We start from the raw sequence: 26,533 nt of genomic DNA, 5'->3' as shown, positions 1-26,533 counted from the left end.
TTCTTATGAAAGTCTTTAGAAATAGTTAAAAGAGCAAAGTAGTATTCATTATTATTAGCAGTGATTGACACTTGGTAGAGAATTTTCTAGTGACATCACTTAACATAAAAAGTAAAGAGTAAAGCTTAAAGCTTATGTGAGCTTACTAATTAATCACTCACAATCTCTCTTTGAGTTCATAACTACATCGTTATACTCACCTAAAATAGAAGTTTTATCAATCTTACAAATCATCTCCAAGATCACTTAGAATAAGTTATATGAAGCTATTTGGACGATGCACCTTGCTCCTATTCTGAAAGGAATCCATCATCCATCTAATGCACATAGTCAAGGACAGACCTACCTTAATATGTGAGGGGTCCTTGGCAACCCCAACAAATTTTAAAGTCCTTGTAAAAATATGGTTCTTTATGCTATGCCCCTAGCAATAATTTTTTCATGCCCTTTTAAATAAATTGCTAAAGATTTCACAACATGACATATATGATAATAAATGAATTTTATTCCATGAAATATTATAACCATTAACCAGTAACAGAGCCACCTTGAGACCAAAGGTTCCATTGCCTAAAATTAATAATAATAATAATAATAATAATAATAATAAAAAAAAAAACTTCCTACGAGAATAAGTGAAGCGGAACTCAAGAGCTGTGGACCACGCCTCATGAAGTGGAAGTTACTAGTTCGAATCTCCATCAAGTAAGCCGTTTGAGCTAATCGCCTCCTCCTACCTTTTTGTGTAAAAGTAATAATAATAATGTCAAAATAGCGAGGTAAACTTTTAGCATTGCCCCAAAAAAATAAATAAAATGTCAAAATAGCTAGGTAAACTTTTAGCATTGCCCCAAAAAAATAAATAAATAAAGGCAAAAGCTTTAATCTATAGAGAGAGAGAGAGAGAGAGTAAATTGTGAATGATTATTAATCTGTGGAACATGCACAAATCTGTTGCACGTTCTGATGCCAACAAATAGTGGAGGAAAAAATGTGTTATGAATTCCCCCGAAACATCTGACAAAATTGAAATACAAATGACTTAAGAACTCAGTCCTCTTATTCATGCCATAACTCTTGAAGGATGGTTGATGGTTCAGATCGACAGCTCGGATTTGGAGACAAGAATGCCATCACGATCAGCATACAACCATTCCCCATCACGTATGAAGGTTCCTGCAATGTACACAGGGACATGCTTTTCACCAATTCCCTTTTTATTTGATTTCAAGGGATTGGATGCCAAGGCTCTCACCCCTATATCACATCCATTGATCTCGTCAACATCTCTAATGCAGCCGTTTACTACAATTCCAGCCCACCCCATATTTTGAGCCAACTGTCCCAAATTCCCTCCCACCAAAGCACATCTCATGCTTCCTCCACCGTCTATAACCAAAACTCTTCCTTCACCTCTGGTTTCAAGAAGCTCCCTCACCAATACATTGTCCTCAAACACCTTAAGAGTGGCGATGGGGCCAGAGAATGTTTGACGCTGACCATAAATCTGGAATATTGATTGCAGAACACGCAAGTCACCACTTGCCAGAAGTGCTGCATTTGTATCACAAGCTTCTGCAGTAGCTAAGGCAGCCATATTCTTCCTGCATATACACCTGTCTAAATGTCAATAAAATTTCAATTGGACAAACAACAACTACAGAAGAACAAGCTCATCAGGTGTTTTTGATCATGTTATCTAGACCAAAATTATATACCCACACCTTTTCCTAGACTGCTTGTAGGCTAAAACAAATATTAGGGGGAAATTATAAGAGAACGCGCAAACACACACACCCACCAAAAAGTGGATGTAATCTCATATGCATGCATCACATGGGCCTGAAGACCAACATATAGAGGATCCCAATGCTTATTCACAATCTGAATGTGTGTTCTTTCAACATAAACAAGTGACTCGACTAGCTTAAAACTCGGAGGAAAAGAAACAAAATGGATTGTTTAGTCCCATTTTCAAATTTATTTAAATTGAAATTGAAACAATTGCAATGTTAAGGTTATCTTTTAAACACACGAAAAGGCACAAACACACAACATGCTTGCTCCCAAAATTTAGTACGAAAGGCATTCTAACATGAATATGATTGGATCAACTATGATCAGTTTTTGAGTACTATCATGAAGAGGCAATGGAATCCTATTGCTGAAGTAAATGAGATCAGATTCAAGACTTATCTAGGGACTCAAGTAAAGGACATAGGATTTGCAAAGGGCAAAGTAAGTAGCCCTTAGATCAACATATTACCAAATCCTAGGTTAAATTAGCCAGTGAAATCCCTGGACATAATAAAGTTTTCAGAAGAAAAAAAAAAATTGATTGGAAAGAAGAATTTCCAAACCTTCATCAAAATATGAAGATCTACACCAATTCAAAGGCAGAAACTTTATCAAAGAGATCTCAATGGACTGACTTCCTCGATTCTAACTTCAGAACAGCAATTTATATTGACTTCCTTACTTGCTTGGATCACATTGCCAAATCATAAATCTAGAGGATCCCACATGGACCTCTTGCTTCAAATGCTTAACTATATTGGCACTTTTGTAACATTCGTAGAGCTTCAGCAAAAAAGAAAACTGGACCATCAACACTTATCAGGGTTACATTTTATGCATATACATGAAGAAGATATAAACCCGCAAGGTGGAATGTCTATCTGAAAGCAAAGTGGGACTACAGCATCTAACATGAATAACTCTTATAAGCAAAATCCATATTTTCCTTTGACTTAGCAGGTGGTAACAAGAGTTACCTCTTAATTTCAGCACCAGTTACCAGATATTGAATAAAACTCAATTACAAGAAGACATTTCCCTAGATATTACTAAACTTGCCATCTAAATACACATATATTGGTATGGACCTAGAAGTGGATTGCAGTTTCATCCCCATATTGGGAAGTGAACGTGAAAGGGTTAAGAGCAAGAAATTATTTTTGGTCACTTTGAGGGAGCTGGTCCTTCTATTTCCAAGCAATTTGCAATATGGATTACAAAACCCTAATACGACTCAACTACAACACCTAAGACCTCATATAACTTAACTAAATTAAGACTACAAAGGTTTACATAAATTCAACTAACCTACTTATCTTGAACGAATTTGGAGGGCCCAACTACCGACGACCCCTTCAAAAGGGGTAGGCCACCAAAATCGCCTGGAAAGCTGGCAGCCCATGAGCTAAGGGCCTATGAAGCCAGTGGCCTACGACTAGAATTCAGAAGGCCCACAAAACAAATTCAGATTCTCATGGTTTGATCAGCACACTAATCAACAAAGGGAATCAAGAGACCACTAGAGTGCCCAACTATTGACAACCCCTTTAAGGGAGGCTACCCATCAGAAATTACTATGAAAACCAGTGGCCCAAGAGCCAAGGGCCTATCAGGCCGACAGATACGGTCAGAACCCGAAGGGCCCACCAGATTACGGCTCAAACGACCTCACGAGGACTCTAATAAATTGTTTCCTAATGCAACCACTAACAGCCAGTTAGGGACCAGCCAACTCAGCTAACGGCCCGGATACTATTTCCTAATGGAGCCCCCAACAGCCGATCAAGGACCCTGCCAGCTCAGCTAAAAGACTGCTCACGCCATACACCCCCCCTCTCCACATGTGCCCTTCTAACAAACCTAGGGAAAAATCTCCACGTCAGTAACAAATTACTGGCAAGAGACCCTAATACCCTAGGAGGGAGGATGAGAGACGAGGGCCTATAAAAGGGACCAAGGGGGTATTCACCCACGTATGCCTTTTTACCCTGTCCTTATTCTGCCTAAGTTTTCCTTACCAGCCACCCTATAACCTCTCTTTCCTTCTTGCAGCTCCTCCCCTAGCTGGTGGTGTGCGGCCACTGTGTGAACAGACTTTATTCCAACGATACTACTAATACGTATCTCCTACTAAACTACTAACTACCCATGTAAGATAGGATATAACATCCCTCCTTCAAAAATTACCCTCCTCAAGGGCAAAATCTTGATTTTTTCATGTGTTATTCAAGGTCTTCTTCCATCCACATGTACCCTCATCATCTTTCCACTATAAACCTCGATCAAAAACAGTTTCTCGCAGTGATAACCAGGACCAAACTTCTCATTACATTTGAAGCAAGATCCTTTCTCTTGCCTCTCTCGGAGCTTAGTAGGGTCAATCTCTTCATCGATAAGGCTAGTCTTTGTATTGGATATTTGTTAGTTAATCATTCTTCTCGTTGCACAAGCACTATCGTTTTCCTTAGCACCACATTCTTAGCATCATTTACCCTAACCACCCAAAAGGGGGGTCCTCGCCACTACTAATTCTGATGGAGTGGGAATGTTTCCAAACACACGATGGGAAGCAATCCATTTAGAAACTTGGTGTGTGCATGAAATTGGCACATTTGGAAGTATTCAGTGCAGTCCACACATCTCAAAGCGGAGCAGCTGCTAATGGAGGTCATCGATAATGGGGGCACATGGCCAGACAATGAATAAGTGGCCTTTGTTGATGGCCAAAATTGTCAATAGGGAATCCCCTTTTCCCATCAATTAATAAAGGGGGGGGAAAAAAACTCTAGCCAACCCGATTGATGAAGATAAATTGTCTGGTCTTGCAGCCCTTACATCCATTATTATGGAATCCTTCAATCCACTCACAAAGCAAGTACTTGCTTGCCATTAGGTGCATTTCCCACTTTTGCTAGGAGTGTTCCGGACTTCGTTTGGTACTCATGCACGCTTACTTCCTGATGCAACTTAATAAGCTCTCCAAACAAATCGAAAAATTGAGTCGGCCCATAACGTGCATACAAGCATTTAGTGAATTCTTCCAACAATACCTCTCTAGCCTCTTGTCAAAGCAATTGGTACCACAACTGCGTCTTATCTTATAAGTGAAAGGAAAATAGAGCTATTCAGTCTTCAGTTGGTATGCCATGGTCCTAAAAAAACTATTCAGCTCAGCATACCCAACTAGTCGAGTCTTCCTCTCCATTGAAGCAAGGAAATCCAACTTAACCATTTTAGTAGCCAAAGATGGATTTTGGTCAAAATTGGGCCTAAAGCCGTGTGGGTTGTTGGACAAATCTTCATGCTCTATTCTTGAGTTGCTTCTTTCCTGGTTAGACAACAATTGGAACAACTTGGTGAGTCGCTTCATCAATTGTTGGTGCCCATTAGAAGGAGACTGAACACTATTCAAGTTGTTCAATCCGATCTTCCACACCTACGCTATGATACAACCTTGATATGGACCTAGAAGTGGATAGGGGTTTCGTCCCTATGTTGGGAAGCTAACATGAAAGAGTTAGGGCAAGAAAAATATTTTTGGCTACTTCGAGGGAGGCAGTCCTCCTATTTTCATGCAATTTGTAATATGAATAAATAATTACGATACTTTTCATTAAACAATAGTAGGATTTCATAGACAAACACTTACAAATCCCTAATACGCTCAACTACAACTCTTAATAACTTTGTACAACCTTAACTCAATCGGATTACAAAGCTTTACACAAATTAAAATAACCTACTGATTCCAAAGGACTTTATTTCAACCATGCTCCTAATACTTAATTCTACTAAACTACTAACTCCCTATGCAAGATAGGACCATAACACACACACACACACACATGTATACAATGTGTCGTTGCTAGCAGCATCTACAATTGCTTAGGTCATTGGAAGTTAAGTTACAGTTGGTTGGCATTTCATATGAAATTCTATGGCCTTTGGCTAATACTGGTGTTATGAAGTCCTTGTGAGTGAGAGAGAAAGAAAGGAAGACAGCTGCTTTCCCATGTTTGTAGAAAGTATGCCCACATCAGGGATTAACATAAGATATAATATTAATTCAAAGTCCAAGCCCATCAAAGCACGCATTTTAGACATGTCTTTCCAAAATGTGAATGCACAGCAGAAGATTAGAGATCTCTTTTTTGACAAAAAAATAAATAAATAAAACAAAGTTATTGGGATCACCACACACGTAGTAAGCAGTTATGGTTATAGAAAAAACTGTTACTTAAAAATTGAACCATGTACTGAAAATGCCATCCCAGCGAGCGGTTGGGGAAAGGACATGAACAAGTACAGCATAACGTAGATATATTTGGAGACACAAGTTCTGGCATAGAAAATTGGAGAAGTTGGTAAGGGAAATATATTATTTAGAAGGTCAATAGGAGGAATAAGAAAAGAAATTCACTTAAAATTATAGCAGAGAAGCCAACAAACATATCTAATCCATTCATGATCATTAATCAAATAATGAGTAAATCAGTACGAGCAGACAAGATTCTAACCCCCACGCTCCCCTCAATATGATATTCGCACATGTTTAAGCGGACCCCCACCATCCCAAAAAGAGAAAGGAAAACAAAAATAAACCTTTGACGATAATGCAAACAGAGCCCATATTGGAAATGGGATTATGGAGAATTACAAGAAAGAAGATAAAAAGCAAAGCTTACCCGGATGAGGAAGAGAAAGAAGCGATCTCTATTTGGACGGTTAGAGCGCCTCTGATTAATTTTCCGAAGAGCGTGGGTCTCTGTGATGTACTTCTTCCTCTTTATCCATCTTCCGATAGCTGCGTCTAGACCAGAGAGACCTGTAAATAGAAAAGATGATATCACGCTTCCAATAGCTACAAAAATAAATTACGCCCAGACGCTATCTTGTTGGTTTCTGAGCCCTCTGATTGTCTTCTTCGACCAGTTTATCCGTTCATCCCTCACCTTACGTCTGTTTTTTTTATTTATTTATTTTGGTTGGGGGGGGGGTTGGAATTTCGTGGTAAACCCGATTGCAACTTTAATTTGCAGTCATGTCCCTTGTTTTGGTCAATGTTTGGATTGTTTGAGGTTGACCGTCAAATTCGACGAATTCTTTGATAAGATGCCCGGACCCATTCAAAATTATCAAATTTCTTTTGATAGTGTGGATGTAGACTAACTTTTCATAACCATTGCTGTCACTTAAAATTTGGTCCGCTCGAAATGTCAAAGCAAAGATCGAAGGGGCAATCAAGCTGGGGATCGATAAGGAAAATCTCAAGTTACACATGGGTTGGTAGGTTTGGAGAAGAAAACGTGTCCCCTACGATTCGTTTTCTTCCCATTATTATCAAGTTGAGGTAAGATATGAGTCATGTGACCGTAGAGAGGGAAAAAGAATTTATTTGTTTTTTAAGTTTTTCACGCATATGGACATCGAAACTTCATTATCAACGTTAAATGCGTGCGATTCCACTCCACTCTTTACCCCCATCCCATGGAATACATAAGTTGACAACTATTGTTTAAGTTGTTTTACTTCCCCGCCCGAAAACACTTTCTTACGTACTCTTGTGCATATAATATACCATTTGTCCGTAAAGCAAACATAAAAATGCTGAGGAGGGAGAGTGTATATATATATATATATATATAAAACAAACAATTTAAATATAAAACACTCCTAAAAATAAAAACAATTTCACCTACCTATATGGCCATTGTCTCTGACGACGACCCTCCATCAAGAGGAGAGGGTAGCTAGATTTGTTTCACAAAAAGTTTTTGGGTTTAGATGCGCGCAGTTACTTTTTTGATAACTTGTTTATTTGCTTAAATGATTTTCGTCTTACCTATCATTTGTATTATTGAATTTAATTAAAATGTAATTAGTAATTAAATCCAAGAAAAACTAATGGAAGTGTCTTGCAATTTGCATGTAGACCGACGTGTGGAATAAACAAAGCTAAGACGTCTATTTTAAGCTAACTAATTCCAACCAACTAGCTATGAGAGTCTTATACACGCGTTTTGAAAAGAAAAAAGATGACCTCTTTAGCAGACTAATTAATCTGCTACAGTCAAATATTTCGGAAAGGGTCCCCCTCTCACCTAACAAATTTATTAGATAGGATACGAGAAAAATTTTATTATTATTACTGTTTTTTTTTTTTTTTTTTTCAAAAAGAAAAGTTTCTTATCGAAATACACATAACAAACACTACCCATCCGTACATGTAGCGTTAACAATTAACACATACAAAATTTGCTGCAATAATATTAGAGTGTTTTTGTTTGTTTGTATACCATTACCCTAAAAGAAAAGAGAAAAATGAGAAAGCAATGCCTTTATAGCTAGAGTAAAACAAGTGGATTTCTTTCTGGTTATACATCAATATTAATACGTGTATTGCATGTTTTCTTAATTGGACTAATTATGATGATATCTTTGGAATGAACTTTATGAAAAAATCATTTAAAACAAAAATTGGGAAAATTTTATTTACTCTCTCAAAATACTACTCAATTAATAATGTCCTACTAAAAAAGTCATATTAATTTGTTTGGAATCCTAATATGGGAGTACCAAATTACCAAAGGGCCCTTCGATCTCAGTCGTCAATGGCCTTTTGAGTATCCGGTTAATGACAAGTGACAACCCATTTGGCCGCAGGAAAGCCCAAGACTTATTCCCACGACATCCCTTTATCCCCATGCATGTGGCCGAAGGACTATATATGATCATATAAAAAGGTAGCGTATTCACCCATTTTATTATTTTGCCTATCTAAAATCAGCTTAATAAGAAAATGTGCCGTTGGAACATCCTATCGAAGGAAGACAATTTATTGGGTCTCGTTGTCTTTCATATTGATTACTTACCTTCAACGACTACCATATCGGCTCCACTAGTAAATCCCCATCCATTACCAATTGGAGGTGAGAACAACAATCATATAAATAAAGATAATAACCCACAGGTACAAGGGTTTTGATTTTTTACGCACATTATGTCAATTTGCCTCCTTATTCTTATCGGAGATAGTTTTAATTTGCCACTACCCTTAGCAAATTATTATAACCTTTTATGTATACTTTGTTAGTGTTGATTATTAGGCGTTTAATATAGAATAAATTGTACATATATTTTTAATTGTTTATTCTCTAATGCGATAATAAAAGTTACCATTGATATAAAATATATAAGTTAATTGGTCTAGAATTTAATTATGATTTATAGTTAGAAAAAAAAAATACACTTTAGTTTACTTGTAGCATTAAAGTCGCTGCATGTGTGGTATTAATCCAATTTATTGAAGTGGATTTTGTAATTACGGATAGAGGAAGGGTGAAAAAAGAAGAAGAGAAGAGAACAAGATAGAACCCGTGACACAGAATTGAGTGGGGCCCGGAGAAAGAAAAAAAGACAGAGAGTAGATTGGGGACGCTCGTGCGCCAAAAAGAGCTGGGTCCCATTGCGGAGGAAGACTTTCACTAATACAAATCTTGGCTTTTGTGTAAGGTGGGGCAGAGTGGTGGCACTTTCAACAAAATAAAGGAACGGTTGAGAAATCAGCCCGGTTTCTTCGCGAGGATTCCGCTGTTTTATAGTGAAACATGTCATTGTCTTTTTTTCTTTTTTTTTAATTAATACTAATAATTAACACACATATACAAGTGATAAAGTTGGAAATGCCAAAAGGAATAGCATAGCACTGTGCGCGTTTGTATCGGAATTAGGAAATGGCTCATTTTCCATACGCTAGGGAAGGGGGACAGTGCGAATCTAGCGGCTCTTTGGCTCTTGGCTCGTAGGAGCACGATGCGCTCGAGTGTAGAGCATACTGACGAAATGCACCCCCAGTCCGCTACACTTGCATGATTTCCGGCATACAATGAGACAATTAATTTCACACCCCCAACTCCCGCGCCCTGCGCCTGATAACATCTTTCCTTAAATAACTTAATCCAAAATATAATAATCACAGTAGCCGGATCCACCACTTTTGCTACAGACCATAATTAACAAATCACATCAACTTCACAGTCCTACTCATATCTATTGTTGAAAGTTTTGGTTAACATGTATATAGGGTTACATAACTTGTACGGTGGGCATTGTTTGGATTCAAATTGAGGCGTATACGTGTGAGAAAGGGTTGGTCACTGGGTCTTTTTTCATTTTTGTTTTTTTGGGTCCTACACTTGCTCATATTGAATTCAGGTGTCACGATCATCCCATGCTATCACTAAGTGTCGAGAGAGATAAATGAGGTAAATTACGCAAAGTTAGTTTCCTTCAATTTTGATTTGGTAAGTAGTAAAGGGCAACTCATTTCTTGGCTCTACTTGTTACACTTGTTTTATATTGGTTCACTTATGTTAAAGTCATTATTATTATTATTTTTTTAAAAAAAAGTAATTGACATAAAAAATCACTTCAAATATATAATATAAATAAATATAAAGAGTAATAATATATTATTTTTTTTGTTTTCGACATTATCACTACTCAGAGGTAATACAATGTAGTTTGAGCTGAAAGAAAAAATATTACTCTGTACTCTGTAGTCACTATTACTTGACTAGAAATGAAACGTTTGAAAAAAAGTAACTACTCTGGTTAAATCCGAGACATTAGATAAAAAGTTGACATAGTGAAGATAGATGAAAGTAAATTATTATTATTATTTTTTTTTTGAAAAAAAGGATGAAAGATGAAAGTAAAGTTAGACAAACTAATTATTCATCCTAGAAATCCATCCCTCCCAAGAAGGCAGAGTTTGGGCCTTGCGGAGGGGGAGGGAATCAAATCCAAAGTTTGACTGGACCCGGAAAATGAGAACCTAATTTATTTATTTTTATTTTTTTGAGTAAGTAATGTGACCGAAAAATTGGGGGCGTCACTCCCACAATTTACTTCCCTCTCCCTCTCTCTCTATCTCTCTCTGTGCTGCCGCCTTAAGGTCACCAACTTGTCCTGGTATTCTATTCTTGTTTGGGTGTGTCACTTTACAGGATCCACTTCCATCATCATCATCTTCTTCTTCTTGTTTATACAATTTTCAACTCTTTTTTTTTTTAAATTATTTCCGCCCGTGGTCCTTCGTATCGGTGCAGACCCGTGAAGCAGCAGATCCCACTACAGGCATAGTCGTGGGTCCGAACCGGAATTTCTGGCAAAGGGCTCTGGGTAGTGGTAGTGGGGTTCTGCTTGTGAAGTAGTAGGCTTACTAAATTTTTACTGGAACTGTAAGACAAAAGAGCTTTCTTTTCTTTTCATGGGTAATATCTCTCTCCTGGAGTCTTATGGGGGAATCCAGATATGACAGACTTGAGTTTGTGTCACGGCCGACATTTCTGAACATCGTACTCTCCATTCTGTCACTCTTAAGGTATCTTCGCCACCTTCCTTAACCAACTCTACCTGCTTGTAGCTATCTTCTTTTCATGTTTGCCTCATTCTCTTTCTCTCTAAATCATTTTCTCTACTTTTGTTGTTTCTTGTTATAGCTATTGGTATATCCATGATCACAATTAAGCACTTGCGTGTTTTGAGTGTAATCCATCATGTCTATCTTTGGTTGTGATTTTGTCTGACTATTTTATTTTGTTTTAAAAAAAAGTATTTCAGCTTTAATTCATCGGGAAGGATCAAAAGGCAGCAAAGGAGAAGATTTAGCACAGATCTGAAAATGGAAGTAAAGAAGGCTGTTACTTGGAAGGTATAGATTAAAAAAGAGAGGGAGGGGGGGAGAGTTATCAAGGATCTATTCTATGATTCCACCTTGAAGTTTGGTAAATTTCTGCACCGGGTCCCAAAACCTTGAGGAGAACACAAAGATAGGAAATTCCTTTTCTTTTTTTTGTTCGTTTATGTCAGCAGAGCTTTTGGCAATCCTCGTAAAATGAAGAGAGAATGGGAGATACCAATGTCATCGGGACAAGGCATCGTGGGCTTGTTGTTGCTCTTTCACCTTGTAATTATGGCGTCAGGCGCCAGAGAGTTGTCTCTTCAACAGCAACAACAACAACAAAGCGATGATGGTGATAATGATGCCGTGGGACTTTTGATGGCCTTCAAGCAAACCTCCATTGAGTCCGATCCCAAGGGTTTCTTAGCGGATTGGAGCCATGATGGTGATCCGTGCTCATGGCGGGTCGTCTCTTGCTCTCCTGATAGCCAAGTTACCGCCTTGAATCTCAGTAACGCCGGCCTCATTGGTAGCCTTCACCTTCCCCTTGTCACAGCCTTGCCCACTCTCCAGCATCTATATTTGCAAGGCAATTCATTCTCCGCCGGCAATCTCACTGTCAGTAGCTCCTCCTCCTGCACCAGCCTCCATACTATGGACTTGTCCTCCAACAACTTGTCCGGCTCTTTCCTGCTGCTCTCTTCTTGTAATCGACTTGCTTACCTCAATCTCTCTCGGAACTCCATCTCTGGGGCCATTCTCCGCTTTGGTCCTTCTCTGCTGAAGCTTGATCTTTCTCGCAATCGCATTTCTGATTCGTCCCTCCTTAACTATTCTCTCTCCAACTGCCAGAATTTGAATTCACTCAATTTCTCCGACAACAAGCTCACTGGATCACTCGGCTCTCTTAATCTCTTGCCTTGCAAAGATCTCTCTGTTTTTGACCTCTCCTACAATCTCTTGTCTGGGGAGATACCCCCTCGCTTCGTGAGCGACTCACCTGCTTCTCTTCTCTATCTGGATCTCTCTCACAACAATTTCTCTGGCAGCTTCTCCACTCTTGATTTCGGCCGCTGCCCCAACCTCACTACACTCTTTCTATCTAACAACGCCCTCTCTGGCGACAACTTCCCGTTGAGCCTACAAGACTGCCAACTTCTGGAGACACTTAACCTCTCCCACAATCTGCTGCGCTCCAAGATACCGGGTGCCTTGCTGGGAAATTTCAAGAGACTAAAGCAACTATCTCTGGCCCATAATCAGTTTTCTGGTGAGATCCCGCCGGAACTGGGACTGTCATGTGGGACTCTCCAGGAGCTTGATCTCTCTGCAAACGAACTCTCTGGTGGGTTGCCTTGGACTTTTGCGTCCTGCTCCTCTTTGCGTAGTCTCAACCTCGGGAACAATCAACTTTCTGGAGATTTCCTCACTACAGTTGTGAGTAAACTCCAAAGTCTGAGATATCTCTATGTACCATTTAACAACATAACTGGTCCTGTGCCACTGTCGCTGACCAACTGTACTCAGCTTCAAGTGCTCGACCTCAGTTCCAATAGCTTTTCAGGGAAGGTTCCGGCTGGGTTCTGCTCCTTGCCACTCCACTCACCTCTGGAAAAGATACTTCTGGCCAACAATTTCCTCTCTGGGACAGTGCCCTCGGAGCTTGGAAACTGCAAGAACCTGAGGACAATTGATCTTAGTTTCAACAGGCTGAGCGGCCCAATTCCCTCGGAAATTTGGACCTTGCCAAATCTTTCTGACTTGGTTATGTGGGCAAACAACCTTACCGGTGAAATCCCACAAGGCATTTGTACAGACGGAGGAAACTTGGAGACCCTGATTCTCAACAACAATCTCATCAGTGGAACTATTCCGCAGTCTATTGGCAAGTGCACCAACATGATATGGGTGTCGCTTGCCAGCAACCGGCTCAATGGAAATATCCCTGCTGGTATTGGGAACCTCCTTAACCTTGCTATCCTCCAATTGGGGAACAATTCACTAACGGGACAGATCCCACCAGAGCTCGGCAAGTGTCAGAGCCTCATTTGGCTTGATTTAAACAGCAATGCCCTGTTTGGTGCTATCCCGTCCGAGCTTGCCAACCAAGCTGGACTTGTCATTCCTGGAAGGGTTTCTGGGAAGCAGTTTGCATTTGTGAGAAATGAGGGTGGGACAGCTTGCAGGGGTGCTGGAGGACTGGTTGAATTTGAAGGGATACGAGCAGAGAGCCTGGAAAGTTTTCCTATGGTTCACTCCTGCCCATCAACCAGAATCTACTCCGGCTCGACAGTTTATACATTCCTCTACAATGGCAGCATAATCTATCTTGATCTCGCCTACAATTCCTTGTCAGGAACTATTCCTGAAAACCTTGGTTCAATGAACTTTTTGCAAGTATTGAATTTGGGACACAACAGGCTAACTGGAAGTATTCCTAACAGCTTTGGAGGTCTGAAAGCGATTGGAGTTCTGGATCTCTCTCACAATAGTCTTCAAGGATTCGTCCCAGGGTCATTAGGGACTCTCTCTTTTCTTAGTGACCTTGATGTGTCTAATAACAACCTCACTGGCCCAATCCCTTCCGGCGGGCAGCTGACCACTTTCCCAGCATCCAGATATGAGAACAACTCTGGCCTTTGTGGGGTACCCTTGCCCCGTTGTGGCTCTGGAAACCAATCAGTTGGTTTTTCGACTCGGAGGAAGAAGCAGTCACTCACAGCAGGGATGGTCATTGGCATCGCATTCTTCTTCTTGTCTATCATTGGGCTTACATTTGCTCTTTTTCGAGTGAAAAAGTACCAGCAGAAGGAGGAACAGAGAGAGAAATACATTGAAAGTCTTCCAACTTCAGGTAGCAGCAGCTGGAAACTTTCCAGTGTTCCTGAGCCCCTGAGTATCAATGTAGCTACATTTGAAAAACCTCTGCGGAAGTTGACCTTTGCCCATCTACTAGAAGCTACAAATGGTTTCAGTGCTGAAAGCTTGATAGGTTCTGGTGGGTTTGGTGAGGTCTACAAGGCTCAATTGAAAGATGGCTGTGTTGTTGCAATTAAGAAGCTTATTCATGTCACTGGTCAGGGAGACAGGGAGTTTATGGCAGAGATGGAAACTATCGGGAAGATCAAGCACCGAAACCTGGTTCCTTTGCTGGGTTACTGCAAGATTGGAGAAGAGAGGCTTCTTGTGTATGAGTTCATGAAATGGGGTAGTCTGGAGGCTGTTCTTCATGACAGGGCCAAAGGCGGGGGCTCAAAGCTTGATTGGGCAGCTAGAAAGAAGATTGCGGTAGGGGCTGCTAGAGGTCTTGCATTCCTTCACCATAGCTGCCTACCTCACATTATCCACCGGGACATGAAGTCTAGCAATGTTCTTCTAGATGAGAATTTTGAAGCCCGAGTTTCTGATTTTGGCATGGCAAGGTTGGTGAATGCCCTTGACACTCATCTCAGTGTGAGCACCCTTGCGGGAACTCCAGGTTATGTACCCCCTGAGTACTACCAAAGTTTCAGGTGCACAACAAAAGGAGATGTCTACAGTTATGGTGTCATACTGCTAGAGCTTATATCAGGCAAGAAGCCGATAGACCCATCCCAGTTTGGTGATGACAACAACCTTGTTGGGTGGGCAAAGCAGCTTCTGAGGGAGAAAAGAAGTAATGAGATACTTGACCTTGAGTTGATGACACAGCAATCTGGTGAAGCTGAACTGTTTCAGTATCTGAGGATTGCTTTTGAATGCCTAGATGACAAGCCATTCCGGCGGCCAACCATGATTCAGGTGATGGCAATGTTTAAAGAGCTTCAGGTTGATACAGAAAGTGATAGTCTCGATGACTTCTCATTGAAAGACTCTGTTATCGAGGAATCACGAGAAAAGGAACCTTAGTTCATGTTGGTTCGACCCTGATTGGACTAAAAGAAGTTTCTTGCAGGCGTGAATGTGACTGGGCCATGGCTACACATATGTGGTAACAGTGATGTAAACCTCTGAAATTGGAAATGGATTTAATTCCTGCACACTGTATATAATAGAACACTGAATGAGACAGAGAAGTGGAAGGAAAACTTTTGGGAGAACAAAGTAAAGGAGCCTTGCAGTCATTCAAAAATTAGTAGCTTATTTTTTGTTCCCTTTGATCTTCACATCTACTGCTGAAGACTTAAAAACTTTGTTCCTTTGCCTTTGCTTTCTGTTTTCTGTCACAGTTTTGGTACGGATGTACTTCAGTTTGTCATAATTTTCGGTTATTGTTGTTTATAGAAAGCTGGAATTTTAGAAGAGAGATTTGTAAAGTTGTAGCACTGGCATTGTTGGGAAATTGAAAAATCATAGTTGTGCAATTCAGATCTTATTTCTCTTATGATTGTGGTGATTCTGATAATTATTTAATTTCACAGAAATGTTTTCTGCAATTGTCTCAAAATATAATTCACAAAATTGTATCTTTTTTAATTGAGACTTGTAACCTCCACTCTAACTATTTGCTGTTTAATCTTTTGTCTTCCTGAATCAACATGAAACTTTCAAACCACCCCAAGCATTACATTGAATTTCCAATATTGCTTGTGAGGCCTCTAGGATGGCCTTCATACATCAAGCTACGGCTCAGCTGGGAGATGAAGTAAACTGAAACTACAGCTTTGGCGTGGCTGTGTCCTTGAGAGTATACTGAAGCAGTGGAACGGTTATGAATTTCAAAAGTTGTGATTGTTATAGGTCTGAGTCGGGAGCTTGGAGGAAGAGGAGTTTCATGGCAGAAGGAAAGCGGTGGGTTTAAGTGAGTTGAGGCCTGCAATGAGTGTCACCTCCCACTCTATGCAGTTCATGGTTTCTTTTTTTTGTAGGATCTGCACAAATTTGCCACTTCTAGTAAGTACCTAAGTCAATTTTTCTAGATATTTTTGCATTGGAAATAGGTTGCTGCATTTGCTTGTTGTTTACATGGTTTATTTAATGTGCTCTTACTGCTGGAAACATGGCAACACTGAACAGCTAATATCCTTATTACAGCAGACCACCGGCTTCTCAATTATTGTTACCATTTACATGATGCCAGTGTACAGGTACAATTTGGCTGGGTATTACTAGCAGATAGCATGACACTTGGATAATTATTGGTAATAGGAGGTCACTTTAAAAGCCTTCAAAATTTCTAGAAGTAACATTAGTTCTCATTTAACAATTTTCACTACCAATGTGTTACTATTTTGAGTAGTAAAATATCTAGAAGGATTTAGCTATAACAACTTAGTTGACCCAACCAAACAAAAAAGGGGTTTTGTTAAGCCTATCAACTGGCATTTTGTGGTAGAGGAAGATTAAACATGTAAAGATTGACTACAGATTAGAATGAGATTTTAAAATTGCTCTCCATGTGCGTGTGTGTCTGTCCAAAAACCTTTCTTCTTCTTCTTCTTCTTCTAAGCAAATCACATGAGAGAGCATGATTATCTCGTTTCGTATGTTTTGTGATTTGTTCAACCCAACTGACAAAGCATTAATCCAACTCCCAGGGTCGGTGTAGCGTTGAACTTGTTCGTGTTTAATAAACATTTCATATTGTGAGTTCTTTTATTTCCCTGATCTTCCGTATGGGTTCGCACCGTGTTAACAACACAAACAATGGAGCTTGAGATTTGGAAGTACAACCACCATTCCCTTCTGTTTCTCTTAAGATTTTAACCATTCTCATTGCCAATTTGCTCAACATTAGCTTATGACGACTTATCGTCTTGGTTTAATGATTAATTATCTATTGAATCTTTTAATGATTACTCTGGCCATAAAGTACAGGATCTGTGCTACTAAATATTATTTGGTTATGAGAATCTAAGAGTGAAAAGAGTTTTGTAAAATTATAGTCAGCTAGGGAATATGTTTGAATCTGCATAAATGGGTTTGATTATTCATTGAAGTTTTTAAGCTTTCTGACCCAGCTTAGTTAGAAGTTCTATCTCAACATTTTCAATGCTATAATTAACAGTTGCCATTGATTTTAACTTTCATAGGAACTTGATCTTAAGAGCTATGGAAGCCCTTTTAAAACAAAATCATGCCATTGATTCTATTGTTTTTTTTTTTTTTTTGTACTTTTGATTCTTGTGCTTCTCTCATAGATAAGGTAACCCACTTGTGGTGCTATTGGTGAGAATCTGACCGTAGAAGAATATACATTTCCGTTAGATATTGCAATAATTGCATGTTAACAATGCACTATGGTCTGATCTGCTTTTTGCAAGTCAAATGTTGCTTGGTTTTTCATTATGTCCTAGAATTGTAGGCTCTTGTCATTTAGTCAAATCTTCATTATCAAATATGTCATCATTTGCACGTTCATGAATTATGTTGTTCATTTTGGATTTGAAGTTTTGTCTGTTTGTTTCTTCCCTCCTAAGTCTGGGATATTGTGCAATTTTTAGAGGCATTATCAAAGCAATTGTAATCTAGGTTCTTTTTGGTTATTGGATTTCTTGGGCTAATTCATATTTGAGTAGCTGTGATTGTGATGGCAAATAATGAAAAGAGAAAGGTGTTTGGGCTGGGGAGGTTTGAGGTTAACCTGTTAATCATCATTGTTATGGGACTTTTAATGTATGATTTTGAACTTAATAGCAATTTTGTGGCCCTTGGTAATGATGATAAAGCATGTGACTTTTGTTATTCGAATCCTTCTTTTTCTGTTGCATTTTTATATCTTGTCTATATCATTGGGTGCTTAAAGTAGGATAAAGATTTTGTAGTGAGCTAGGTAGAGATTTTATATATGTAGGTGTATGCAGTGCGTTTCTATTTTTTCATGTGTGATAGATCTTCCTGGGATATGAACAGACTTTCTTGTCGGTATAGCCCCATATTACAAATTTGTCACTCCATGCTCCCTTTGGATCTTCTAATACATGAAATAATGATTGCGTTTGACTTTCGGGGGGAAAATGGAATCCAAGGTGAAACGTCGCATAGTGAGTTGACACTTGTTAGCAAATTATAAAAAAAGTTGTAAATCCGCCATAAATCTGTTATATTTTTGTGTGAACCATCCATATAAATCATTATCATTTGTACCAAATTTGTGTACAAAGCTCAACCAATCAAAGGGATTCCACATCCATACTACTTTGAAGGGGTTTTAGAATGTGCTCTCAAAATCCCAAAATGAAGGGTCTATCTGGCTTTTGAATCTAGATTACTGAATACTGTTTGAGTCTGTTGAGCAAAAATCTGTCTCGGAGAGGCTTTGGCACTCACTATTAAGGAAAGAAGCACCATATCCTTCATTTCCTTCCTGCGATAATGCTGTTTTCATCTGTAGGAATTTATCCTAGGATTAGGATCCCTTTGTTGAACTTGATCTCCCAACAACAAATATGTCAAAATGGTAACAGGTAAAGAGGCTCCGTCTCCGTGGGCCTATAAGTCCAAAGAAACTAAAGTGGAGGTTTGTAGACTTTCGTGAGCCTGAGCATGGGCGCGTGACATTCTCGGCCTAGAAAGGCCCAATCAGTCGTACTCCCACTAAGACCAGGGCCTTGACATGTAAAGAGAGAGAGTGGGACCATTATGGCCCAGTTCCTGGGTTGGGATGACCGCCAAGTCCAAAAGAGAGTTCCCCAACCCCGGATCAAAGTCGTCGGCTTGGAAGACTCAAGGCTGAAAGATAAGATTTAGATTTAACACTCCATCTCCGTCTTTTCAGGGTTAAAACTTTTTAAATCCATTCTTTCTTTTGTATGTATTATCAATTATGTATGTACGTACAGGAGGCAGCTATGCCCCTTTTTTCGGTTTATGTTAAGTTTTACGTGACCAAAAAATCCACGTGGTTTTAATACAACATTGGTAACAGCGCAGTGAGGAGGGAGTGGGAATGAGACAAAGACTTGGTCAAAGGATCTTTTTGACTGGGTGTTCGGGGTTGGGGGTGAACTGTTGTTACTGGGCCATGTCTCAATATTAATTTAATTTATATATTAAAGTCTGTGTGACATAAATGGAAGACCCCGGTCCCCGGTGGTGTTTTGTTAGCTGTCTGTGAAAATGATATCATATTGAAATTTAGACTACTTTTTTTGTGGTGTGGTGCCGTGTGGTCAAGATATTGCGTCATCCTTCTATCCAGACAAAATTTCCATCTGTCCGTCTCCCTTGTGCCAGTTTTTGGCTCAATCCTCCTCCCCCATGATTATTTATTTATTTATTTATTTTTTATTTTTTTCGGGGGAGAGGAGATCTAGAGTGGGGGTGGGGAATTAAGAATCCTATTATATATATATATATATATATATATATATATATATATTCCTCCTATATATGTTTTTCCATTTCCATATATAGTTTTGTTGTTCATCATTTCCCTCTCTTATTTATTTGACTAAATCCAACCAGCATTCAAGCCTTGTGATCAATTCAACGTGATTAATGATTACATGAAGGGTTATTGTTAATAGCCCCAAAATCACTACTACTTTACGAGTCTTGTGATGTAATGAATGGGGTTAGGCGTACTAAGTTTCACCATAAACTTTAATAAATACAAGTATGGGGTCTTAATCAGGGAGAATTTAACAGTTGAACATCAACAAAACTATTGCTCTCTGTATGTGCATGTTGGTGGAGACCTTTGACCAATTAATTAATTTTACACTTGTCTGCTAACTGCATGTATATATCTTTTAAAGATATGTTAAGTTGGTATCTATCTAGTTTGCAAATTATGTTAAAAATTGATAGTCTCAACTATGACTACTAATTAAGATAGACAGCACAAGGCTATTATTAATTAATTAGGTTCATTTCTTTGCATTTTATTCTAAATTCCAAAAACGTTTTTTCTTTGAAGTTGTATTGATGAGATGGAATACTAGGAATAACTTTATTGTAGAAAATGACAAGCAGACCTAAAACAAAAGGTTGGCATGATTTGATTAGAGTAGAATTGGATGCTAGCTGTTTACACAAACGAAGTTAAAGATATAATAATAAACATTACAAGTTCATTATCAACCAGCTGTATTCATTAATATTACGCAATATATATATATATATATATACATACTAGTCGATCAATAAATGATCCCAAAAAAAGAAAAGGAAAAATAGTTCATATCTTGTCCTTTTCTCTCTATTTAACATTTTACTGAGGAGCAGGAGTGTCAATTGTCTATGGTACTGAGTCTATGAAACCTTGCATTTTTGGGAGGTCCGATGATCCACTAACTATATATGTAATGTAAGTAAAACTGTCTTATAATTAATTTAAGTGGCCCCAAATGGTGAAGCTATATATATAAAATGTGTGTTTGTGTTGCTTCCCTTGAGACAACATTAAAAATAGATGTCCATGTCCATGGAGTTACCCAAAAAAGAGAAGCTGCCAATTGCTAATTGCTATATATAACTGGAGCCGTGGAGGCCAACTGGTTATTGTTACGTAGATTAAAGACAGCTGGGTCAATTATGTTAAATTGGGAGGAGAATTATATAAGAATAGGAGCATAAGCGTAACGAAATATGGTAAAAAACACCAAAAAAGAGTTGTGGGCGGGCGGCTAATAGAAGCAAAAAGGTGGTTGTAACTTGTAACCATCCTCACATTTGAAGGGTACACGTGTTGGGCACCCATGCGTCTCTCTTTTTGTTTTTGAGTTTCCACACCCCCCCCCACCCCTGCGTTAAACATATTCTCTAAATTTGAAAAGAAAAAATCGAAAATGGTGGAGTTTTTAGAATGAGTGGTAGCGGCCAGCGGGGAGGCTAAGGAGTAAGGATAGCGAGAGAGCTAGAGAGCTAGAGAGAGAGAGAGATAGAGAGAGAGAGAGCATGGGCGTAAGGCGCAGGATGCAGTTGGCGAGACGTGATTAGGCCGAGCGCAGAAGAGCAGCTTAAGAAGAGTGAGGCCTGAGAAGGGCCGAAGCCCAGTCCAAAAAGAAGGAATAATAATTGGGAATGTAACAATCAATCAAAGCGGCAAGCAGAGGTGGAGAAATCCTTGAGCTTTTTTCTCTCTCTTTCTCTCTTTTTGTTCTTTCAAAGATTCCATCCATTTTCCGGTCCACCACCACTGGATTACTTGCACCCTTTTCCCTCCCAACTCTCTCTCCTTTATTTTTTTTTCTCCGTCTTTTAATAATATAAAATTAATAATAATAGTATTATTATTATTATTTTCTTTTTGTAGTTATTCTGAAAGAACATCATGATTATGAATTTGGGCTAAAATCAGACAGAACGAGAGAGAAAGCGATGAAAATGATGGGAGGGTGGAAAATGTTTTCTCCCATTTGAATTGAAAGAGAGAAAAATAGGAGGAGAGAGAGAGAGAGAGAGATTATTGAGAAAGGAGTGAGATAGGAGGGGGGTGAGGGTGAGGGTCATCTGGTCAGGTCAAGGTGGTTGGGTGGCCGAGTCTGTAGTGGTGGACGTGGTGGTGCTGGGTCTCCTTCACAGAGACATACTACCATCGTCTTACCTTTTGACTCGATAATCAATAATACTCTGGTAATCATTTACTCATTCACTCTCTTTCTTTGGGGTTTGCTTTTGTGCTCTCGTCTCTGAATTTTGGGATTTTTTTTTTTTCTTAATTTTATTTTATTTCATCTTCCGACATCAATATCTCTAATATCTGTCCCCCTTCAATTCTAAGGTCCCTTCCTCTTCATTCTCTTGTTCTGTGTTGTTGAATTTTGTAACTTTCTTATTAGATCTTTGATGCGCTTTAGGATCTACTACACTGGGCTTTTAATTCATCAAATTTTGGGATAATTTTTATGTTTTGTCCCCTTACCTTTTGCCAACTGAAAGCTGGAAGACAGAGATGCAAAATTCCCCCCTCACCTTTTTTTTTTTTTTTTTTTTTTTTTTTGATAATTATGCTTATGATTTGTGGTTGATGGGTTTTTTTACGGATTATACTGTTGTCTGAGAATGTTGTTTTATAATCCCCAGTCTTCCAAGTCTTTTTTTTTAAAAAAAAAAAAACTTTCATGTGATTTTAATTTCCTGGATAGTGGTCGTTTCTGCTCTCTTAGATTCCATATAATGATTTCATTCCTTCTTTTTTCCTTTTCATTTTCTATGCAATTAACCCGAACTTCTTTAAAGCCCACTTCTTCATTTGACCTCATTTTTGTTCATGTTATTCTTACAACAAATGAGCTAAATTGGTTTGAACTGTGTTTCAGGGAATTCCAGCCCTCGAATTTTGTTATGGCTGGGATTGATGATAATGCTGCAATAATTGGAGATTGGGTGCCTCCTACTCCAAACACAAGAAGCTTTTTCTCTGCAATGTTAGGTGACGATATTGGGTCCCGACCACTCTCAGAACCTCCCTCCAGTAATACGACCGAGGACCTCTTTCTGGGACCTCCACAGCCAATCATGTCAGGAAACAACAATGGGACACAAAGCAGTCTTTCTCTTGACAAATTCGCCGACTTAGATTCATTTTCTGAGCATAAATCGAGCTCACGTGCTGGTCTTGTGGAAAGAATGGCAGCCAGAGCTGGATTCAATGCTCCCAGGTTGAATACACAAGGCATTAGATCAGCCGACATGTCATCCAATTCTGACATTCGGTCTCCTTACTTAACAATACCTCCTGGTCTCAGTCCCACTACGCTGCTAGATTCTCCTGTTTTCCTATCCAATTCACTGGTAAGCTTCAAAATCTTAAAAATCCTTTTTCACTGTTTGGTTCCATTTCCTGCTGTTAGTGTATGGAGTATGAGGAGATAGTATCAGGCTCTAGAGGTATATCCTCAGTTGCTTAGAATGAGTTTGGAAACATAACTGCTTATATTTACACTTTTTAACAAGCTATGCTACTATGCAATTGTTTTCTTTTCCTTTCTTATTGGGTAACACGAATTTTGATTTACCTTAAGATTAAGAGATAGCTGATTTGATGATGTTCGTCTACTTTTTGAAACAAGATTAGTATTAGCATAAATATTCCTAACAGATTAAACGAGAAAGAAAGGAAATTTGAAAAACTAAGGGTTTGTTATTATGAATGCCTGTTTAATGTCTTTGTTTTGGTTAATATGAGTTTTGCCGCAGATTGAGAGTTGGTAATTGCCAAATCCTTACATTGATATTTTCCCATGAACTGAATTGCATTCTGAATCTGTTGCACTGCAGGCGCAGCCATCTCCAACAACTGGAAAGTTCCCATTCATCTCAAATGGTGACAGTAGGAGCATGACATTGATCTCAGGGGCCCCTGATAGAAGTAAAGATGATCTCTTTGAAGATATCAATAACACATCGTTTGCTTTCAGACCTGTTGCAGAACCGGGCTCCTCTTTCTTTTTTGGCGCTTCAAGCAAAGTAATTAAACTCTAGGAATTCTGTTTATTGGACTTCTCATTTTCAAAATATACTTTTTCAATTTAGAGCACAAACACCAACTCTTAATGCATGTATGCATGCAAATATGTTGATTATTATTCATGTTATTACTCAAGTACTTACAAGTCTTCCGCACTGGATGATGGCTGGGGAGTGAGTAGCAATTAATTCTCGTCTTTCTAATAACTAATACTTGCCTTTTACAGATGACTCCAGCCACTCTTTCTCAACAATCCTTTCCAAGCATCGAGGTTTCTGTTCAGTCAGAGAATTCTCTTCAAAGTGTAGAACCCACCAAAGTTCAAACACAGAATAGAAGCAGCCTCCCTCCTCAGGCAGACTTTTCCCGATCATCTACTGAAAAGGATAATGGGGCTAACACTGTCTTGACAGATCAAAGAGCCTTTGATGCTGTTGGTGGCAGCACTGAACATTCTCCACCGTTGGATGAGCCACCAGATGAAGAGGGAGATCAAAGAGGCAGTGGAGATTCCATGGCTGCAGGTGGTGGTGGTGCACAATCCGAGGATGGGTATAATTGGAGAAAATATGGACAAAAACAAGTAAAAGGAAGCGAGTATCCACGAAGTTATTACAAGTGCACACATCCGAATTGTCTGGTTAAAAAGAAAGTAGAACGATCTCATGAGGGCCACATAACAGAGATCATCTACAAGGGGGCCCATAACCATAATAAACCTCCTCCAAATCGGCGATCAGCCATTGGGTCTGCTAATCCACTTGTGGACATGCAACTAGACATCCCTGAACAAGCTGGGCTGCAGAGTGGTACTGATGGTGATCCAGTTTGGGCAAGTACTCAAAAGGGAAATGTTGCCGGGGCTTCTGATTGGAGGCATGACAACCTTGAGGTGACATCATCAGCGTCTGTGGGTCCTGAGTACTGCAACCAGTCAGCCTCTATGCAGGGCCAGAATGGCACCAACTTCGAATCAGGTGATGCGGTGGATGCATCATTTACTTTCTCCAATGACGAAGATGAAGACGACCGGGGGACACATGGCAGTGTATCATTGGGTTATGATGGTGAAGGAGATGAATCCGAATCTAAGAGAAGGTTACAACATACTTGTGTCATTTTGTGTGCAATATCTTGTTTTAGATATTGAGGTCACCATGAGAATGTCTGTTTGTTGTTTCGTATTCCAGGAAAATTGAAGCTTATGCAACGGAAATGAGTGGAGCCACTAGAGCTATTCGTGAACCTAGAGTTGTGGTCCAGACAACCAGTGAGGTGGATATCCTTGATGATGGATATCGTTGGCGCAAGTATGGGCAGAAAGTTGTAAAAGGAAATCCAAATCCAAGGTTTCTATAATAATCACCGTGAACTCATTTATCTTCTCGTTTGTCCTCATAAATGGGGACAACTTGTTGCCAAACTGAAAATGGGGACAACTTGTTTATGCAGGAGTTACTACAAGTGCACCAGTGCAGGTTGCACAGTAAGGAAGCATGTGGAGAGGGCATCGCATGATCTTAAGTCGGTAATCACCACATATGAGGGAAAGCACAACCATGATGTTCCTGCGGCTCGCAACAGCAGTCATGTCAATTCTGGAACCTCCAGCACAGTAACTGCCCAGGCATCTGCCTCTGCCGTTCAAACCCATGTTCATAGGCCTGAGCCATCACAAGTTCACGCCAGCATGGGAAGGTTTGAAAGGCCTGCTTCACTAGGTTCATTCAGCTTTCCTGGAAGGCAGCAGATGGCGCCTTCCCATGGCTTCTCCTTTGGAATGAATCAGCAAGGCCTGGCCAATCTAGCAATGGCTGGGTTGGGTCATGGCCAAGCCAAGCTTCCTGTTATGCCCGTTCATCCATACTTGGCACAGCAACGGCAGGTGAATGAAACGGGTTTCATGTTGCCAAAAGGAGAACCCAAGGTGGAGCCTATGTCTGAACCTGGTCTGAACCTATCCAATGGTACATCAGTATACCAGCAATATATGAGTAGGCTGCCGCTTGGACCTCAGATGTAAATTTCCCCCCTTTTTTTTTTTCTATTTTTCTTTGGGAAAAGTAGAAATATTTACCTCTCTCTCTCTCTCTCTCTATATATATATATATATATATATATACATGTATGGGGATTTTACTTGGTGATCCATATACCGTTCCATTCTTTGATTTTTATAAGTGACATTGTCATCCAAACCTTGCTAAGAGATATATTTCTTTTCTTACTGTATTGTCCTTTTCTGGAACCGTAAGCAAGGTAAGTGCAACCAACATGTAAACTGATATGCTTCCAGGAATTTAGTGCATGATAGGGAAGCAAGCATTAGCATGTTCATATGAAAATGAACATGAACAGGGATGAAGATCAAATCTAATGCGGCCTTCTTTTACTTGTCCCAACGGGCTACCTTATTTGCATATGCTGCTTATATTAGATAGACACGTGCAGGCACACATGTAGATAGGGGGCGACAGTTTTTGTCGCACAAAATTAATAGGTTAAGGTTAAAGTTGAGATATATGATATGTTAGATTAAATGTGTCGAAATATGATAGGCTTATAATCTTGTATCGATGTCTTGACATAACTTGAATCTAACAGAATATTTAGGGCTAATAATTTTTAACACGACTTGGGAACTTGACACAAATTTAATACAAAATTAATGGATTAAAAATTTAAAATTAAGAAGTTTGACCTGTATAATTAAACAA

At 39.3% G+C, this 26,533-nt stretch overlaps 3 protein-coding genes across 5 annotated transcripts; 2 read left to right on the top strand and 1 right to left on the bottom strand.

Annotated features, from left to right (window-relative positions):
- Positions 1-905: 905 nt before the first annotated feature.
- On the bottom strand, positions 906-6,759 carry LOC132176114 (putative 4-hydroxy-4-methyl-2-oxoglutarate aldolase 3). 2 transcript variants are annotated; one of them, XM_059588242.1, is made up of 2 exons: positions 6,483-6,759; positions 906-1,616 (listed from the first exon to the last, which is right to left on the bottom strand). In XM_059588242.1, exon 2 carries the CDS (start codon positions 1,595-1,597, stop codon positions 1,097-1,099), a length of 501 nt encoding a protein of 166 aa, XP_059444225.1. In that variant the 5' UTR covers positions 1,598-1,616; positions 6,483-6,759; the 3' UTR covers positions 906-1,096. The 2 variants fall into 2 exon arrangements, with proteins under 2 accessions (XP_059444225.1, XP_059444224.1); XM_059588241.1 differs by having other exon boundaries at positions 906-1,604; positions 6,483-6,756.
- A 3,963-nt stretch (positions 6,760-10,722) lies between these two features.
- LOC132173964 (receptor-like protein kinase BRI1-like 3) lies at positions 10,723-15,845 on the top strand. Its single transcript, XM_059585671.1, has 2 exons — positions 10,723-11,182; positions 11,414-15,845. Exon 2 carries the CDS (start codon positions 11,696-11,698, stop codon positions 15,368-15,370), a length of 3,675 nt encoding a protein of 1,224 aa, XP_059441654.1. The 5' UTR covers positions 10,723-11,182; positions 11,414-11,695; the 3' UTR covers positions 15,371-15,845.
- A 5,322-nt stretch (positions 15,846-21,167) lies between these two features.
- Positions 21,168-26,038, top strand: LOC132174897 (probable WRKY transcription factor 2). Of its 2 annotated transcripts, none has more exons than XM_059586636.1 (6): positions 21,168-21,458; positions 22,666-23,140; positions 23,627-23,815; positions 24,043-24,914; positions 25,007-25,165; positions 25,269-26,038. In XM_059586636.1, the coding sequence occupies exons 2-6, from the start codon at positions 22,691-22,693 to the stop codon at positions 25,837-25,839; spliced, it is 2,241 nt and encodes a 746-aa protein (XP_059442619.1). In that variant the 5' UTR covers positions 21,168-21,458; positions 22,666-22,690; the 3' UTR covers positions 25,840-26,038. The 2 variants fall into 2 exon arrangements, with proteins under 2 accessions (XP_059442619.1, XP_059442618.1); XM_059586635.1 differs by lacking the exon at positions 21,168-21,458 and adding an exon at positions 21,466-21,979.
- Positions 26,039-26,533: the final 495 nt, after the last annotated feature.

Source organism: Corylus avellana, chromosome ca3, assembly GCF_901000735.1.
Source record: "Corylus avellana chromosome ca3, CavTom2PMs-1.0".
In the NCBI taxonomy this organism is placed as follows: domain Eukaryota; kingdom Viridiplantae; phylum Streptophyta; class Magnoliopsida; order Fagales; family Betulaceae; genus Corylus; species Corylus avellana.
The sequence above is the reverse complement of the archived record's forward strand: the minus strand, read 5'-3'. Positions and strand labels throughout refer to the sequence as shown.

Coding starts and splice junctions, on each gene's coding strand:
- LOC132176114 (XM_059588242.1), bottom strand. CDS start 1,597: ATGGCTGCCTTAGCTACTGCAGAAGCTTGTGATACAAATGCAGCACTT.
- LOC132173964 (XM_059585671.1), top strand. CDS start 11,696: ATGAAGAGAGAATGGGAGATACCAATGTCATCGGGACAAGGCATCGTG.
- LOC132174897 (XM_059586636.1), top strand. CDS start 22,691: ATGGCTGGGATTGATGATAATGCTGCAATAATTGGAGATTGGGTGCCT. Junction 23,141..23,626: donor TTTTCCTATCCAATTCACTG/GTAAGCTTCAAA, acceptor GTTGCACTGCAG/GCGCAGCCATCTCCAACAAC. Junction 24,915..25,006: donor GAATCCGAATCTAAGAGAAG/GTTACAACATAC, acceptor TTCGTATTCCAG/GAAAATTGAAGCTTATGCAA.